The sequence below is a fragment of the Mobula birostris genome, chromosome 5, assembly GCF_030028105.1.
Source record: "Mobula birostris isolate sMobBir1 chromosome 5, sMobBir1.hap1, whole genome shotgun sequence".
In the NCBI taxonomy this organism is placed as follows: Eukaryota; Metazoa; Chordata; class Chondrichthyes; order Myliobatiformes; family Myliobatidae; genus Mobula; species Mobula birostris.
In genome coordinates this window covers 39,421,905-39,442,303 of record NC_092374.1, presented here as the reverse complement: position 1 = coordinate 39,442,303, position 20,399 = coordinate 39,421,905, and the positions used below count along the sequence as shown (strand labels likewise).

Genomic DNA, 20,399 nt, shown 5'->3' with positions numbered 1-20,399 from the left:
ATTTCAAAATTCTCTTTATGCTGTGCATAATTTATACATTTTCGTGTTAAATGCTGTCATTCAGTCATGGGGAGTTGCAGGATTAGAAGAAAAGCTATTAGGTGAGTCCCTATAAATTTTCTCTATCATCTTCCCTATGAGACTGTCGTCTATTCTTTCATATCTTTTACACTGTTTGAGTTTACTTTTTCTATGGGAAGATTTTTTTTTAGATGCTTACCAGAAAAAGCAAGGCAATAAAATCTATACTGTCTTCATCACTGCTCCAATTCCTGCATCTGTAATCTTGATTCTAATGTTTCTGGAGTAATGCTCAAATACCTTGAATGAGATTTTAGTTTGGCTGATTTTACCATTGTTCATAGATATCCTTTCTACAGTATGAAGGTATAACTGTACAAAATAAGTTTGATGTGCTTAACCCATTATTTGTTGAGCATGCTCATTTTCACCCCCGAGATGTTTTATTTATCTGTCTAGATTTCATAAAGGGTAGTTAGTTTTCACTCTAGCTAATTCATGATCTGTTGTTGATTTTAGTAAACTATCCATCATTACCCTCTCATGTGATATATCCTGAGGCCTTGAATTCCATCCGTATATGTTCATACTTGTTTCTCTTCCTTGCTTTCATTATCCTGCATCCATTTCATAATAAATGTTGCATATATATTCTTTGTTCTTCCACTTTTCCAGTCCATCTTGATCCCTTACTTATCTACTGCCTGATTGCTTTAAAATCCATATCCAAATTTGAACTTAGTTGGAAGCCTAGGTAGACTTGTTTCTGGCAACAGCAATAGTCCTGACTGTCAATCCAGCTTGCAAAGCCATATATCTTGATGCACTTTTCTTTGCCATATAGAATGGAAGCTTAACAGTGATATGAACTGATTGAACAAAATTACCAATTTTTATGCTTTATGTATTTCTAATAATTTTCTTGAATCAATTTTCACCAATCTCAGACACTGGCGTTAGCACCTATCTTAGCTACCTAGTGGATTAGTTGCTTGTTTAGCTTGGGCTATTTGTCAATTGCCACATCATAACTTTTGTTTGCACATTTTATTGCACACCATGCAGTTAGTATAGCAGCATATAACCATTTGAAAATATAGCTACAAAAAGCCTTGTCATTATTAAACATCATTTGTTATTCAGAATAATGAGTGCCTTCAATGGGTCACAGTATTTTGTTTAATTATTTTAAAATTAAGTTATTCAGCCAATTTGATCTCTTAGTAAGCAAATGATACAAAAATGGCCATCTGCTTTGAAAACAAAAGGAATTTTTCCTTAGTGTTGGAAAATATAATTTGGTTACAGGTGATCTGCAGTGATAACAAACAAGATGTTTGTAATGACAAAATGGAACTTAATATTCTGGAGTTCTGTTGATCATATTTCTTATTACAGAAAAAAATCAGGAATTTGTCATTTTCTGTAGGGAACTTAGTTTTCGCAAGCGGGCACAGTCAGCTGATGAGGAAGGCTGTTCGGAGCTAGCAGACTCGCTGCAGCATCTGACATTATCGGAGTTTCTTAAAGAGTATGTTCCAGTCCTCTAATAATCTGTGTCAATGTGAAGTAATGTCCATCTGTTTTAATCTGATTACTAAACACTTCTAACCTTTCTCAAACTCTGGAAACATTCCGTCTGGGACCACTTAGGTGCCGGAACAGATTTTCTATTGACCAACTTCTTGATCGGTCCAGCATCTTGATGACCAAAGATAGAATTTGTATTCCTTATTGTAGGAGAGAATTCCACCCATAATTAAAACACAGAACAGTACAGGATAGGAATGGGCCCATGATGTTTGCGCATGATCAAACATGATGCCAAATTAAGCTAAGTCTCTTCAGCCTGCACATTGTCCATTCCATACCCTTCCATTCCCTGCATATTCCTGTGTCTAACTAACAGTCTTAAATTGTATCTGCTTCCACCACTACCCCTGGAAGAACATTCTAGGCACCTCCACTCACAGTGTTTTAAAGAAAACTTGCCTCATGCATCCTTTTAAACATAACCCACTCTTACCTCAAACAAATATATTCTAGTTCTTGACGTCTCTACCCTGGGCAAAAATATTCTGACCATCTGCCCCTATCTAACCATCTATCAGGTTTCGTCACAGTTTCAGAGCAAACCACACAAGTTTGTCCAACCTCTCGTTACGACTAATACCCTCTAATCCAGGCAGGTCCTTCACCTTTCACCATCTTCACCCTTTCCACATCCTGTAGAAGAGCAACCCAGAACAGGATTATTATCTGAATTGCTGCAGTGATGCTAGTATGTTCAATTGCTAAAAAAAACAGATCTGGTCTGCCATTGTTTGGAGAAGTCAGGTCGGACTAAAAGTGTTTGACAGCCAACTGCTCAAAATTAGGTGTTTCAAAACTGAGCTAACTTAACTTTATTTAAAGAAGATTTATACAAAATTGCTTCATGTATTTATCTGGCATTAAATTTTAAAAGCAAATGATCCCATCAGTCAAATCTAATTATTGGTGGGTAATACCTTATGGTTTTTATTGACACAAGTACTAGTTGCTAAATCATCAGCCATTGATAAATAGTTTTGAACTATTGACTTCACATGAATAGTCACTTTATATAACAATCAGACTGCTACTTACAAAATAAAATAAAATGTTAATATGTAAATATTGTGTAAAATATAAAAGATAACTCTATTAAAAAAACTCTTCTTAATTTTCTCCTCACAAATATGAAAATAGTTTTTATTCTTAATCATGCAAGGACCCTATTGTTAAAAGTGTGTGGCTTATCCTCTGAGAAATGGCCAACCAGGGTGAAAGGAAAGTTCAAAGAAGCAGGAACATGTACTGAAATTATGCATCCCAGGCAATACACTGTCATAGGTATGGGAACATTACTTCACTATATACATAGTCCTACTCGTTAATGTTTCTTAGTCCTTACTGCTCAGTGTCCGAATGACTGCATGTACTTCCAGCAATACCAAGTGCACAATGATATGCCAAAGTTCTTGACTTTGATTATAACGATGACACAAGATTAGTCCCAGTTAAACAGTGAGACAGCAGTATGAGAGTGTTGACTTGGCTAGTGATTGCACTGCCATAAGTTTGCGGCCATCTTTTCTATTAAGACATGAAGGTGATAGCAGCCCTAGTTGAGCAACACATACAAAATGCTGGAGGAACCCAGTAAGTCAGGCAGCATCTATGGAGGGAATAAACAGCTGATATTTCAAGCTGAGACATTTCATCATGACTAGAAAATAAAGGGCTGAAGCCAGAATAAGAAGGTAGGGGGATGGGGAAGAAGTACAAGCTGGCAGCTGACAGGTGAGACCAGGTGAGGGGAAAAGATGGATGAGTGGGGGAGGGAGGATGAAGTAAGAAGCTGGGAATTCATAGGTAAACGTGGTAAAGGGCTGAGGACGAAGGAATCTAATTGGAGAGGACAGTGGACCATGGAAGAAGGGGAAGGAGGTTGGGAAGCAGGGGACAGGACAGGTGAGCAGAAGTGACAGTCCTAGTTGATAATGTTGATTTTTTACTGATGGTGATGGTTCTCACTCTATGGAGTATGTAAACATGCGTAAAGACCTGCTTTTCTCCTTCCATCACGATGTTCTGATCCATGTATTTTTCTCTCTAGAATCTCCAGATGCAATATTTCACATTTATGTGGATCTTTTTCTGTTATGTTATTCATTCCTCTATTCAAATTCAGAATGGAAACTGTCCCTACATTACTGTGCAGCTATACATTGTTTCTATCAGAATAGTCTGTATGCATGGTGAACCTTATTTTTATTTTTATATCAGAATCAGAATCAGGTTTATTATCACCGGCAAGTGTTGTGAAATTTATTAACTTAGCAGCAGCAGTTCAATGCGATACATAATATAGAAGAAAATAAATAAATAAAAATAAGTAAATCAATTATAGTACATGTATATTAAATAGATTAAAAATCATGCAAAAAATAACAATATATTTAAAAAGCGAGGTAGTGTTCGTGGGTTCAATGTCCATTTAGGAATTGGGTGGCAGAGGGAAAGAAGCTGTTCCTGAATCACTGAGTGTGTGCCTTTAAGCTTCTGTATCTCCTGCCTGATGGTGACAGTGAGAAAAGGGCATGCCCTGGATGCTGGAGGTCCTTGATAATGGACGCTGCCTTTCTGAGACAATGCTCCTTGAAGTTGTCCTGGGTAATTTGTAGACTAGTGCCCAAGATGGAACTGACTACATTTACGACCCTCTGCAGCTTCTTTCAGTCCTGTGCAGTAGCCTCCCCCCACATACCAGACAGTGATGCAGCCCGTCAGAATATTCTCCATGGTACAACTATAGAAGTTTTTGAGTGTTTTTGTTCTCTTCAAACTCCTAATGAAGTATAGTTGCTGTCTTGCCTTCTTTATAGCTGCATCAGTATGTTGGGACTAGGTTAGGTCCTCAGAGATATTGACAACCAGGAACTTGAAACTGCTCACTCTCTCCACTTCTGATCCCGCTATGAGAATTGGTATGTGTTCCTTTAGCTTGCCCTTCTTGAAGTTCACAATCAGCTCTTTCGTCTTACTGATGTTGAATGCAAAGTTGTTTCTGCTATGCCACTTCACTGATTGGTATACCTCACTCCTCTTGTCTCCATCTGAGATTCTACCAACAATAGTTGTATCAACAGCAAATTTATAGATGGTATTTGAGCTATGCCTAGCCACATAGTCATGGGTATAGAGAGAGTAGAACAGTGGGCTAAGCACACACCCCTGAGGTGCACCAGCGGTGATTGTCAGTGAGGAGGAGATATTATTACCATTCTTCACAGACTGTGGTCTTCCAGTTAGGAAGCTGAGGATCAATTGCAGAGGGAGGTACAGAGGCCCATGTTCTGTAACTTATCAATCAGGAATGTAGGAATGATGGTGTTAAATGCTCAACTGCAGTCGATGAACAGCCTCCTGACATAAGTGTTTGTATTGTCCAGGTGGTCTAAGGCCATGTGAAGAGCCATTGAGATTGCATCTGCCATTGACCTATTGTGGCGATAGGCAAATTGCAGTGGGTCAAGGTCCTTGCTGAGTCAGGCGTTCAGTCTAGTCATGAGCAACCTCTCAAAGCATTTCATCACTGTCGATGAATCTTGCCAGCGCCACCTGGAAGGCAAATGAAAAAGCCCTATCTTAGACACTTTCATATTTAACATGGCACCTACTATTTCATGCTGTTGTTCTTTCTTGAACTAGAAATCTATAACTAACTCCAGTACTTTATACTATGAAGTACTAAATTTTCCTTTCCACTTGTTCTGTGTCTTTGTCTTGTAGCAGAAGCAGGCTGTTTTAGGAATTCTGTGGATCATTGACTGAGATTAAGTGTCTCCTCAGATTTGCTATCTCTGATGATTCCTCATGTCCCCATGACCTGGAGAGCTTTAGAGAAGGTCTTCTGAAAGCAGGGGGACTTCATATTCCTCATATTGTCCACCATGATTTTACAAGGGACATTTTTCATCTGTCCTCAAGAAGGCATAGTGTTGGTTTAATGAAGCTAGGATATTTGTGAACCAAAAATATGTTTTATTTTGTATAGAATATATAATGTATAGAGATATAGAGAATAGGAGGAATGGGCTATTCAGCCCCTGACCCTCCTGTGCACCAAATTTACCATATAATAGAACATAGAACATAGAATAGTACAGCACAGTTCAAGCCCTTCGGCCCACAATGTTGTGCTGACCCTCAAACCCTGCCTCCCATATAAGCCCCCACCTTAGATTCCTCCATATACCTGTCTAGTAGTCTCTTAAACTTCACTAGTGTATCTGCCTCCACCACTGACTCAGGCAGTGCATTCCACGCACCAACCACTCTCTGAGTAAAAACCTTTCTCTAATATCCCCCTTGAACTTCCCACCCCTTACCTTAAAGCCATGTCCTCTTGTATTGAGCAGTGGTGCTCTGGGGAAGAGGTGCTGGCTATCCACTCTATCTATTCCTCTTATTATCTTGTACACCTCTATCATGTCTCCTCTCATCCTCCTTCTCTCCAAAGAGTAAAGCCCTAGCTCCCTTAATCTCTGATCATAATGCATACTTTCTAAACCAGGCAGCACCCTGGTAAATCTCCTCTGTACCCTTTCCAATGCTTCCACATCCTTCCTATAGTGAGGTGACCAGAACTGGACACAATACTCCAAGTGTGGCCTAACCAGAGTTTTATAGAGCTGCATCATTACATTGCGACTCTTAAACTCTATCCCTCGACTTATGAAAGCTAACACCCCATAAGCTTTCTTAACTACCCTATCCACCTGTCAGGCAACTTTCAGGGATCTGTGGACATGTACCCCGAGATCCCTCTGCTCCTCCACACTACCAAGTATCCTGCCATTTACTTTGTACTCTGCCTTGGAGTTTGTCCTTCCAAAGTGTACCACCTCACACTTCTCCGGGTTGAACTCCATCTGCCACTTCTCAGCCCACTTCTGCATCCTATCAATGTCTCTCTGCAATCTTTGACAATCCTCTACACTATGTACAACACTACCAACCTTTGTGTCGTCTGCATACTTGCCAACCCACCCTTCTACCCCCACATCCAGGTTGTTAATAACAATCACGAAAAGTAGAGGTCCCAGAACAGATCCTTGTGGGACACCACTAGTCACAATCCTCCAATCTGAATGTACTCCCTCCACCACCACCCTCTGCCTTCTGCAGGCAGAATCCATCTGGCCAAACTTCCCTGGATCCCATGCCTTCTGACTTTCTGAATAAGCCTACCGTGTGGAACCTCGTCAAATGCCTTACTAAAATCCATATAGATCACATCCACTGCACTACCCTCATCTATATGCCTGGTCACCTCCTCAAAGAACTCTATCAGGCTTGTTAGACACGATCTGCCCTTCACAAAGCCATGCTGACTGTCCCTGATCAGACCATGATTCTCTAAATGCCTATAGATCCTATCTCTAAGAATCTTTTCCAACAACTTTCCCACCACAGATGTAAGGCTCACTGGTCTATAATTACCCGGACTATCCCTACTACCTTTTTTGAACAAGGGAACAACATTCGCCTCCCTCCAATCCTCCGGTACCATTCCCGTGGACAACAAGGACATAAAGATCCTAGCCAGAGGCTCAGCAATCTCTTCTCTCGCCTCGTGGAGCAGCCGGGGGAATATTCTGTCAGGCCCCGGGGACTTATCTGTCCTAATGTATTTTAACAATTCCAACACCTCCTCTCCCTTAATATCAGCATGCTCCAGAACATCAACCTCACTCATATTGTCCTCACCATCATCGAGTTCCCTCTCATTGGTGAATACCGAAGAGAAGTATTCATTGAGGACCTCACTCACTTCCACAGCCTCCAGGCACATCTTCCCACCTTTATCTCTAATCGGTCCTACCTTCACTCCTGTCATCCTTTTTTTCTTCACATAATTGAATGCCTTGGGGTTTTCCTTTACCCTACTCACCAAGGCCTTCTCATGCCCCCTTCTTGCTCTTCTCAGCCCCTTCTTAAGCTCCTTTCTTGCTTCCCTATATTCCTCAATAGACCCATCTGATCCTTGCTTCCTAAACCTCATGTATGCTGCCTTCTTCCTCCTGACTAGATTTTCCACCTCACTTGTCACCCATGGTTCCTTCACCCTACCATTCTTTATTTTCCTCACCAGGACAAATTTATCCCTTACATCCCGCAAGAGATCGCTAAACATCGACCACATGTCCATAGTACATTTCCCTGCAAAAACATCATCCCAATTCACACCCGCAAGTTCTAGCCTTATAGCCTCATAATTTGCCTTTCCCCAATTAAAAATTTTCCTGTCCTCCTTGATTCTATCCTTTTCCATGATAATTATAAAGGCCAGGGAGCGGTGGTCACTGTCCCCCAGATGCTCACCCACTGAGAGATCTGTGACCTGACCCGGTTCATTACCTAGTACTAAATCTAGTATGGCATTCCCCCTGGTCGGCCTGTCCACATACTGTGACAGGAATCCATCCTGGACATACTTAACAAATTCTGCCCCATCTAAACCCTTGGAACTAATCAGGTGCCAATCAATATTAGGGAAGTTAAAGTCACCCATGATAACAACCCTGCTATTTTTGCACCTTTCCAAAATCTGCCTCCCAATCTGCTCCTCTGTATCTCTGCTGCTACCAGGGGGCCTATAGAATACCCCCAGTAGAGTAACTGCTCCCTTCCCATTCCTTTGCATCCATCTCTATACTACAATATATTCCTGCTCACTATCTTCCCATACCCCCGATACCATTTTGTGTCCAGAAATCTGCCTGCTGCCTGAATAAATATATTGAGTAACTTGTCCTGGACAGCATTCTGTGGCAGGGAATTACACAGTCTCATCATCCTCTCAGTGAAGTAGTTCCAAATATCGTGCCCTTTAATCTGAGACTGTGTGTCCTCATTCTAGATGCCTCAGCAATGGCAAATGGTCTGTCTAGTCTTGTCAAAATTTTGTTAGTTTCAATGAAATCCTCTCTGGCCCTTCTAAACTCCGGCGAATGCAATCCTCGTCTACCTAACCTCTCCTGGTCCAGTGGTTTTGGTCTCCTTACTTAAAAATGGATATATGCAGGAATCAATCTATTGAGTGCTTTTGTTACACTTGGTGTTTGGCAAGAATATTCTTTCTTGGGTAAGGAGACAAAAACTGCTCATAATGCACTAAGCACAATCTCGACAAGGCCCTATACCTTGTACATGGCATGTGTGGATGGTTACATGCTCTCAAGGCCATCTGCAGTGAAAGCACCATAGATCTATTGCACTGAGAGCTAAGATCAGCAGTCAGAACCACTGGAAGGAATATTCGAAAATATCTACAATCACCTCTCTGCACCTCTCCGTCCTTGACATGAGTGTCCTCGAGTCCATTCCACAGCAACCTATTCAAGGCAGCTTTGCTGCCATTCCTGACAGGCAAAAAGTCAAATGTCCATTTTGACTAAATGATAACAAGTATTTGGGAGCAGACTGTATGGCCACAAAAGTCATAAACTTTGACTGTGATGAGCACAAATGCATGAACTTACTTCATCTGGGAAGAAGAGTATGTTTTAGGAGCCTCAGAGATGCTGTAATTGTCACTATCTTACAGGAGGAGACCAGTCGAACTGTGGTAACAATGCATTCACTGTTACCTCCTTTAGGATGAAAATCATCAGGCCCTGGGGTTTTCGTTTATCAGCCTCCAGTAATTTCACCAACATTATTTTCTCACCATGTTCCTATTTGTGAAACTCATAAGATTATTAGTTCCCTATTATTAATTCCCTAAAATTATTAGTCGTCTTCTGTGAAGATAGAACCAAGGTGTTTATTTAATTGCTGTATCATTTCCTGTCCCCATTATGAATTTCCATGTTTCCGACAATAATTGTCTTCAGTAGTCATTTCTTTAAATGTGTTAGCAGGAACATCTACAGTTCACTTTCGTGCCCCTTTCAGCATTATTCCCATCCTCCTATTATTTCCTTATCAATTTCTTGACCCTTTTTAATTTGCACTCACTCCTCAGCTCTGCTGCATTGACAATCTTACATGAATCTTCTGTGGATTAAATACCTTCCTTAGCTTCATTTAGTAAGCCTTGGTTACATTACTGCCCTTTTGTATTTTATGATAGATAGGAATTTTTAACTATTATAGTATCTATATTTAAAAGCTCATTATTCTTTATCCATTGCCTTTGCCTTTAATGAAATGCCTTGATCTAAAATGACCAGCTCACTCCTCCTACCTTGATAGTTTCCTTTATTTGAATTTAGAAGCCCAGATTCAGATTGAATGTTTTCACTTTTCATTGTATCGAGTCATGCTTCAGCTGCGTAAAAGATTGGTTAAGCCACATTTGGAGTATTGTGTGCAATTCTGGTCGCTGCATTACAGGAAGGATGTGGGGGCAGTGGAGGGGGTGTTGAAGAGGTTCACCAGGATGCTATCTGGTTAAGAGAGTTTTACCTATAAGGAGTGGTTATACATACTGGAATTGTTTCCTCTCGAGCTCTGGAGGCAGAAGAGCAACCTGAAAAAGGTGTATAAAATAATGAGGGGCATAGGAGGGGTAGATGGTCTTTTTACCAGAATGGAAATATCAGACATTGGAGAGAATAGGCTTGAGGTGAGATAGCTTTCTGCACCATAAACAACAACTGCTAATTTAGTGTCATCTGCAAACTTACTGGTCAACTTGTGCATTCACATCCAAATCATTTATATAAATAACAAATAACAGGGGTCCCAGCTGAGACCCCAAACTCCTTTCATCCACCTTGTTACAGATGCTTTGAGCATTTAGATGCAGCACCTTGGATTTATCTTATTTCAACCTCTTAATCATTTTAGTTTGCACAATGAACCTGTTTGCCTTGTTGCCATTTCCTTTTGCCCAGATCCTGTCTGTCAACAGGCAGCGCATTGGTTTTGCTGCTGACTCACAACTACAGTACCTCAGGTTCAATGCTAACCTCTGGTGCAGCCTATTTGAGCTTGTACATTCTCCCTGTAGCAACGTAGGATTCTCACAGGCACTTTCTCTTCTTCATTTCCTCCTGCATACTAAACATGAGCTAGTTGTAAGGTTAACTGGCTGCTGCAAATTGCTCCCAGTGCAGATGCCTGATGGGAGAATCCGGCTGAGTGTTTGGGGATGAAGGGGAAGATGTTCATAAGCATGTGTAACAGAATATGTCAGAGGAAATAAGTGAGGGAATGGGATTGCTCTGAGTGCTGGCAGAGTTTGAATGGGCTGAATGGTCTTAGTCAGAGAACACTATAGCACAGAAACAGGCCCTTCAACCCTTTTAGTCTGTGCCAAACAATTATTCACCCTAGTAACTATTATTCTGTCTTCTGCTATGTCATGATGAATTATGAAAATGCACTCTTACTAATATGTACTTTCCCTTTCCTAACATGAGCTAGTTGTTCTTTTCCAGATGACTTTCCTGCTCTGCTTCCTAGTTCCTTCCTTACATTCTAGATTTCCTTAAGTTGTGACCCCAGTGCCACAATGCACACTCATTTAGCTCAAAGTGTTATTTATTTTCCTACTTCATTTGTTAAAATGCTGGTCCCAGAACGGTTCAGGGCCGGTGAATACTAATAGCAAAACTTCTCCCGTGGCATCCGTAAAATCATGGATTCAACACTCTGATATATTAACCTGCTGCTAATGTGCTCATGGTTTAAGTAATAATCCAGAAATAATTACTTTTGTGATTCTGCTTTTTCATTTTCTTTCTCTCAGTAGAACTTCTTTGTTAATCTTCATTATATCATTGTTATCTCCGTGCACCATCAAGCATAGGTACCTGTGAGAGTTGGATCTAATTCTTCCCATTCTGTTCCAACCTAGCCTAAGGTGACATTCCTGAGTATTATAAGTACCCTTACGGCCTCTTTCTTAATTGGAGGTGACTGCGTCTATCCCCGAACTGGATAGAACGTCTTTCCTTTGATCTCACCACACTTGAATGGTATCTTGTCCCATGATTCAGAGGACAGTTAGTTCATTCCCCACATTGTCTCCGCATTTACCCGCAGGGCTTGCAAAAACCTCAGATCAATTGGACAAGTGCAGGGGCCCAGGCCTCTGTAGTACTCTCATCACGATCCTGAACTTGCCTTGCTGGCAGTCCTGTTCCTGACTGTATGTCAACTTCAAAGTGTGACTACCCCCTGAAACACATGGCACATGTAATATTTTCCCTCCCTGGTGCATTGCAGGATCACTCCTGATGCAGTGTTTTGACCCAAACTGTCAACAGTTCATTTCTACCCACAGATGCTGTTCGTCCTGTTTTGTTCCTCCAGCAGATAGTTTGTTGCTCCAGATTCTAGCATCTGCGGTCTCCTTCGTCTCTGTTCAAACAATGTGGCCTGCTCCATGGAGCTGACCAAGTCTACAGTGGTAGTCAGAAGTTTACATACACCTCAGCCAAACACATTTAAACTCAGTTTTTCACAATTCCTGACATTTAATCCTAGAAAACATTCCCTGTCTTAGGTCAGTTAGGATCACTATTTTAAGAATGTGAAATGTCAGAATAATATTAGAGAGAATGATTTATTTCAGCTCTTATTTCTTTCATCACTTTTCCAGTGGGTCAGAAGTTTACATACACTTTGTTAATATTTGGTAGCATTGCCTTTAAGTTGTTTAACTTGGGTCATACGTTTTGGGTTGCCTTCCACAAGCTTGTCACAGTAAGTTGCTGGAATTTTGTTCCATTTCTCCAGACAGAACTGGTGTGACTGAGTCAGGTTTGTAGGCCTCCTTGCTCGCACACAGTTTTTCAGTTCTGCCCAAAAATTGAGGTTGAGGTCAGGGCTTTGTGATGGCCACTCCAATACCTTGACTTTGTTGTTCTTAAGCAATTTTGCCACAACTTTGGAGGTATGCTTGGGGTCATTGTCCATTTGGAAGACCCATTTGCGACCGAGCTTTAACTTCCTGGCTGATGTCTTGAGATGTTGCTTCAATATATCCACATAATCTTCATTCCTCATGATGCCATCTATTTTGTGAAGTGCACCAGTCCCTCCTGCAGCAAAGCACCCCCACAACATGATGCTGCCACCCCCATGCTTCACAGTTGGGATGGTGTTATTCGACTTGCAAGCCTCACCCTTTTTCCTCCAAACATAACGATGGTCATTATGGCCAAACAGTTCAATTTTTGTTTCATCAGACCAGAGGACATTTCTCCAAAAGGTAAGATCTTTGTCCCCATGTGCAATTGCAAACTGTAGTCTGGCTTTCTTATGGCGGTTTTGGAGCAGTGGCTTCTTCCTTGCTGAGCAGCCTTTCAGATTATGTCAATAGAGGACTCGTTTTACTGTGGGTATAGTTACTTGTCTACCTGTTTCCTCCAGCATCTTCACAAGGTCCTTTGCTGTTGTTCTGGGATTGATTTGCACTTTTCACACCAAAGTACATTCATCTCTAGGAGACAGAATGCATCTCCTTCCTGAGCGGTTTGACGGCTGTGTGGTCCCATGGTGTTTATACTTGCATACTGTTGTTTGTACAGATGAACGTGGTACCTTCAGGTGTTTGGAAATTGCTCCCAAGGATGAACCAGACTTTACATTATTTTCTGACCTCAATCTGATAGAAGATTTGTGGGCAGAACTGAAAAAGTGTGTGAGAGCAAGGAGGCCTACAAACCTGACTCAGTTACACCAGTTCTGTCTGGAGGAATGGAACAAAATTCCAGCAACTTACTGTGAGAAGCTTGTGGAAGGCAACCCAAAACATTTGACCCAAGTTAAACAATTTAAAGGCAATGCTACCAAATACTAACAAAGTGTATGTAAACTTCTGACCCACTGGGAAAGTGATGAAAAACATAAAAGCTGAAATAAATCATTCTCTCTACTATTATTCTGACATTTCATATTCTTAAAATAAAATAGTGATCCTAACTGACCTAAGGCAGGCAACACACATCAAAGTTGCTGGCGAACGCAGCAGGCCAGGCGGCATCTCTAGGAAGAGGTACAGTCTACGTTTCAGGCCGAGACCCTTCGTCCTGACTTTGATGTGTGTTGCTTGAATTTCCAGCATCTGCAGAACTCCTGTTGTTTGTGACCTAAGGCAGGGAATGTTTTCTGGGATTAAATGTCAGAAATTGTGAAAAACGGAGCTTAAATGTATTTGGCTAAGGTGCATATAAACTTCTGACTTCAACTGTATATATAACTTAAGCCTACTTCTGTGAATATTTATTTGGCAGAGAATATTAGTCTGGGAGTAGGACCTGATGCGAATTTACTTATCCTTAAGTACATATGGAGGATTTTATAGAGAAGGTGGGGATGATTTTTTTCCCCCAAGTGCCTTGAGGTGAGCTGCTGTGAATCAGTACCGCCAAGAATTTTGTGCCGGGTTTAAAATCTTGATCAGTGACCATTAATTTTGAAGATTAGCTCCCCACTTGCAGGAGGTTTATTGACAGTGAGGTGCATGCAGCATTACGACAGAAAAGATAGTGAATAGGGTAAGGGAACTGAAGCATTAACTTGTTGATAGCTGCAAGCAATGCTTTATGTACATCAATTGTCTTGCTGCTTTTCTTTGCCAATGATTACATTAATTAGAGATAAGAATGGTAAATTTATTGCATACATCAGGATCATATTTGATAGATTCATGTCCAGTTTATTGATTCTTTTAAAAAATATCAGAGAGCAACAGTTTCTGAAATCAAAGTACTGAGGAAGTATCTTTTTTCTGGTGTTGTAGGTACTTTTAAAATTTAGAATTTGTTAATGCATTAAGAAGCACAAGATGTTGTTTTATCTGCTCTGCCACACAACGTTTGGTTATCACCACCTTTAGATTGAGCTACATTGATCTATAAGGCAAATTGTGCATTAATATATTAAGACAAGTAAACATATGCTTTACAGAATGAGAACCTTGGTACAGACTTACAAATTAGTCAGGGCCTTTTGGGACATCCCCTGCCAGCCCAACTCCTGCCTAACTTTCCTTAGTTGTTCAAAGATAAACTTTGTAAGTTTGCTATGCTACAGGTAATTATGTGTCATCCATCCTCTCAAATTGAACATGCAAAACCTATTTGAGTTAAGTTGTAAGTCATTTGCAGTAGCTCTTCGCATCTTGTTATGTTCTTGCACCTCCATGCTATTGGTAACTAAATATGACTTCCATCATTAAGAATCCCTAATGTTTTTTACTAAAGTATGTTATAAATGGATCTGATAAGATTTTGGAAAATTCATCTGTGACAGAGTTTTTCTTTCCCTTGTATCCTCATTAGATATTTCCTCCTCTCCCTTAACTTGTTAGCCATTGTGTAATGAAATGAATGTCTTTAGCTATCCACCTCTTTCGGCCTTTATTCATGCCTGAGCCTAAACAGCAACTGTTGGATAACTTTTCAGTTATCAAGATCATTACGCACAAACTTCATCTGTTCACACAAAATGACCACTCAGCATAATCCCATTGTGAATGCAGGACAGGAGTACTGAGGCCAGCTATATAAACTAAGGCTACGTCCACACTAGACCGGATAACTCAGTAACCGAAGCTTTTTCTCTTCGTTTTGACTCTCCGTCCACACAGAAACGGCATTTTCCTCCCCTGAAAATGGTGTTTTCTAAAACGCTCTCCAGAGTGTTTAGATCTTAAAACGGCAGTTGAGCGTTGTAGTGTGTATGGGGTAACCAGAGGCTTTAAAAACACCTGTCGTCCTTTTCATCGGTGAAGAGACTACGGCTGTAGGAAATGTTTCCAGGGAAACCTCTGTGGGAGTGGGGAAGATGTTGGTGGGGCCACCCGGGGGTCTGTGTGTCCATATGTGTAGCTATTGTAGTGGCTGTGAGGCTGGTATTGTGGCGGTGAAAAGTACTGGGGGGAAGCCATCATATTCCTCATCATTGCAAATCCCTCTGCAACAGAGTTAGTCAGTTTTTCAATGTTCGTCGTCAGCCAGGTCATACTGTCCGTGAACTCCCTGTCGGTTGCCTATATACGCTCCAGTATCTGTTTTTTTAGTTTTAAGTCCTCCTGTGTGAGAGCCAACAGCTGTCCGTCGTTTGGCAATTTCCTTTAAGTTTTTCTAGTCTGTAACTGAACAAACGCGCACCAAGTATACTGTTTCCCCTTTGCTTGTTTTCTGTAGATGTGTCCTGCGCATGCCCAGTAGGAGGAAATTCACCCAAATACCCGTTTTAATGTGGATGGAAGTATTTTCAAAAACGCCTGGTGTGGACGCTTATCATTTTTACACGAAATCGGCGTTTTCAAAATTATCTGGTCTAGTGTGGACGTAGCCTAAGTCTCCATTGCTTACCTGGCTACATTGGGTTAGAATATATAAATCAGGGATGAAATCATGGTCTTTGTCGTTCAGCAGTGAACAATTCAACTTACTGAGCCTTTGAAAGTGGTTCGTTTCATTTTGCTTTGTAAAGAATTAAGCCCTAAATCAAATTTTGAAATTCTGGTCAGTCAAAAGAACTTGGCCTAATACTACTTTCCTACAGAATTGAAGAAGAAGTGTGGGACAAATATATTATTCCTTCAAAAGCAGAGACTGAGAAATATAAAGTGAGCCGCACATTCAGTTTCCTCAAGAACAGAATGACAAGCACCCGAAACAAGGGCAAGGTAAATAATAGTTATTCATTTTATTGAATTGTTAATTGTCTTGCCGTTACAACCAATGTCATGTCATGTAGTATGGTAATATTACATCTTTGAATGCCTGATCAGACACGGTCTTGGTTCATTTAGGTCGATGGATACCTGGAACGTAACTTGATACTGAATCTATGTATTACCTAGATTTAATCAAGTTATTTAAAATATTTTGAATTGATCAGTTAATATCAATTAACAGCACTATAGCAACAGCTAGCTTCATCTTCTACGGAACTTGACCTGTCAAACACCAGTAATACCTCTGAGGCAGTTGTTTAAGAGTGCCCGGAGTTTTGGATTTTCTGTTCAGCGTTTTTTTGGTTTTGAATAATTTTCATAACACAAAAATCCTAACCTTTCCCATGCCGTTGGCTTCTTAAAAGAATTGTACAACTTATAAATGGCACGAACAGAGCCAAGGCAGCAATCACAACTAAGTTCTTCATAATGTTCAGGAACAAATTAGTAGTTTCAAAAACTCTGGTTTGCAACCTACTCCATCGTTGGCTTTTTATGTACATCATTTTATGTTTGTGTTGATACCTGTGGTCTACAGAAACACAGACCACCCTTGCATATTTTGTGCCTGCAGTCAGTTCAGTAGTATTAACTAGCCTTATACACAAGGTACAGAATAGTTGACAATCTGTACCAGCGTATTCACGGGTCCAGCGTGATCACAGAATATGTTGGCCACTTATTTTTCCTAGTGATCCCTCCACTGCATTCTGATGTTACTAATAGAACAATGTACCCTAATCAGTGGGTGTTAAAGGCAAAACTGATTTACTTCATAATAACCCCTGACCACTCTCACCATGAAGGGCAATAGCAGCATGAATGTAGGAACACAATCCTAATTTGGAAATGTGTCACCTTCCCCTCATTATAGCTGGGTCTATACACTGGAACTTCCTACCCAATGACTCTGTGGGATTAGCTTCACCAGAACTGCTGTGGTTCAAGAAGGCAGGTCCAAGAAGGCATCTTCTCAAGGGCTGTTAAAGATAATCAGTGAATCCTGGTGTTTGCAGTAGCTCCCAAATCCGGAAATATTAATAAAAACTCAAGTCTTCCCAATGGATTGTGATAAGCTTAGGAGCAGGTCATTGACGATAAGTTTATATAGTATGGTAACAGCTCCTGCAGCTCCAATGAACCTGCATCACCCAATAGTGCCCATGTGACCAATTAACTTACTAATCCTTAAGTCTTTACAATGTGGGAGGAAACCCACATGGTCACAGGGAGAATGTACAAACTCCTTACAGACAGTGGCGCAATTGGATCTCTCCAGTGGCACTGCAATTGCATTATACTAACCACTATGTTACAGTTCTGACCACAAGCTGATAACCAATAAGTTTGTTCTTCCGACTGCATTTTTGTGACTTAATTGATTAAATGTCATACCTTTGTGTCCAGTGAATGGGAATCAATGAGGAAATTAACATAGATTAATCAATTGACTTTAAAATTTAGGAGACTATTCTTTAAAGCATTAAAATACAAACTGTTCACACTTCAGGCTGAAAGAACTGAATGCACTTCATCTACTTTGTACACAGACAGATGCAGTGTGCAGTGAGACTGTTAGGAAGAACAGGCAGATAACAGGGCAAATTCGCAGTGAGTGGGATGGGCTGAAGAGCAACAAGGGGACAAAATCGAGAAGGGTGACGAATACAGGACTGCTGGTGTTATAGTTGAATAAACGCAGTATGCGGAATAAGGTAGATGATCTTGTAGCACAGTTAGAGATGGCGGATGAACTGAATAAGTAGTTTGCGTCAGTATGCACTGTGGAAGACACTAGCAGTATGTCAGAAGTTTGAGAGTGTCAGAGGCAGAAGTGAGTACAGTTGCTGTTACAAGGGAGAAAGTGCTTGGAAAGCTGAAAGGTCTGAAAGTAGATAAGTCACCTGGACCAGATGGACTACACTCCAGAGTTCTGAAAGATGTAGCTGAAGAGACTGTGGAGGCATTAGTAATTATCTTTAAAGAATCATTAGGTTCTGGCATGGTTCTGGAGGTCTGGAAAATATCACTCCACTCTTCAAGAAGGGTGAGAGGCAGAAAAAGAAAATTATAAGCCAGTTAGCCTGGCCTTAGTGGTTGGGAAGATGTTGGAATCCACTGTTAAGGATGAGGCTTCGGGGTACTTGGAGGCACATGATAAAATAGGCCAAAGTCAGCATGGCTTCCTTAAAGGAAAGGCTTGCCTGACAAATCTGTTGGAATTCCATGAGGAGGTGACAAGCAGGAGAATCAATGGATGTTGTGTACTTGGATTTTCAGAAGGCCTTTGACAGGGTCACATATGAGGCTGCTTAACCAGATAGAGCCCATGATATTGCAGAAGAGATAGTATGGATAGAGGATTTGCTGACTGGCAGGAGACAAAGATTCGGAATAAACCTAGCCTTTCCTGACTGGCTGCTGATGACTAGTGGTGTTCCACGTTGTTTGGTGTTGGGACCGCTTTTTACGTTTTATGTCAATGATTTAGATGACAAAATTGATGGCTTTGTGGCCAAGTTTGTGGATGATAAGAAGAAAGGTGGAGGGGCAGGTAGAGTTGAGAAAGCAACAAGGCTGCAGAAGAACTGAGACAGATTAGGAGAATAGGTAAAGAAGTGGCACATGGAATACAGTGTATGGTCATGCACTTTGGTGGAAGGAATGGAAGTGTAGATGTTTTCTAAACAGTGAGAATATTCTAAAATCAGAGGTGCAATGGGACTTGGGAGTCCTCATGCAGGATTCCCTAAAGGATACCTTGCTGTCAGTGGTGAGGAAGGCAAATGTAAAGTTGGCATGCATTTCTAGAGGACTAGAATATAAAAGCAGTGATGTAATACTGAGGCTTTATAAGGCACTGGTGAGGCCTCACTTGGAGTATTGTGAGCAGTTTTGGGCCCCTCATCTAATAAAGGATGTGCTGACATCAGGGGAGTTTCACGAGTATGATTCCGGGATTGAAATGTTATTGTATGAGAAGTGTTTGATGGCTCTGGGCCTGTACTCGCTGGAACTTAGAAGAATGAGGGGTGATCTCATTGAAACTATTGTATGTTGAAAGTCGAGATACAGTGGATGTAGAAAGAGTGGGGGAGTCTAGGACAAGAGGATGCAACCTCAGAATGGAGGGATGATAATATAGAACGGAGATGAGGAAGAAGTTCTTTAGTCAGAGGGTGGTGTTTCTGTTGTATGACTTGAGGTTCTCAATACCACCTCAAAAATTCCTTTTCTACTTGGAAAAAAAATTGAAGGCCAAGTGTGAGTGGGAATACTGCATTTCTTCAATGAAATTTTGAGCATGTCTTTGAACCTTTTTCTCTGTACACTTGGATGTCTCCTGCCACAGCAGTTCTCAGAATAAAGTGCCTGTTTCAGCAGGGCATGCAAGTGACATGGTCAGCACACCATTATTGGCTGAGAGTAACTAGGGCCTCAGTGCTGTGGATGGCATGGGAGACCACACTGACATTAGTTTGCATATCCTTCCAGTGAAATTAGAGGATTTTGTGCAAACTGCAGTGGTGGTATTTTTCCTGTGCCTTGGCTCACCCAGTGTGGTAGGTCAGGTCTCAGAAGCACCCAGGAAGTCAGGGATCACTGGTGCCTGATGGACCATGAGTTCACATCAGGTCTAAGATTGTGACCTTTTTCTCAATCAAGCAAAGGCTTATTGGAAGCAACAGTTAATGCTACAAACTGTTACCATGTTATCACTGAACTGAAATTTAAGTCTTCATGTTTAATTGTTTTTTCATGCATATTCAGGCTCTGTATGATTTAATTCCCATTTCCAACATTTATTTTAACAGGGAAAACATAAAGAGACCAAGGAAAAAGAGAAATGGAACAATGCCCATCACTTTGTTGTAGGGGTTATTTCAGGGACAGTGCATTGCTTGGTTTGTGACAAGTTTGTTGGTGGAAAAGATGTTCTGCAGTGCTTCAGTGAGTACCAATCATTTCAGTTATGAGATTAATTTTATGTTCTGGTGTTCATGAGACAGTTAGGTGATTAATTTGTCACTATTCAACCATACACAACTTTTTAATATTTACTCTGATATGGCCGATGCCAAGATATAAAATATAACCTGATGTATTTGTACTGGAAAATCTCAAAAATTCATGTGCAACATTT

The 20,399-nt window shown here is 40.8% G+C and overlaps 1 protein-coding gene across 4 annotated transcripts in view; it reads left to right on the top strand.

Annotated features, from left to right (window-relative positions):
- The window catches only part of arhgef28a (Rho guanine nucleotide exchange factor (GEF) 28a), a 379,030-nt gene that overhangs the window by 231,679 nt on the left and 126,952 nt on the right, over positions 1-20,399 (top strand). For all 4 annotated transcript variants that reach the window (XM_072257921.1, XM_072257920.1, XM_072257923.1 and 1 more), the window contains 2 exons: positions 16,081-16,204; positions 20,071-20,206. In XM_072257921.1, coding sequence (XP_072114022.1) covers positions 16,081-16,204; positions 20,071-20,206 — 260 coding nt within the window. The remainder of the gene's footprint in view (positions 1-16,080; positions 16,205-20,070; positions 20,207-20,399) is intronic.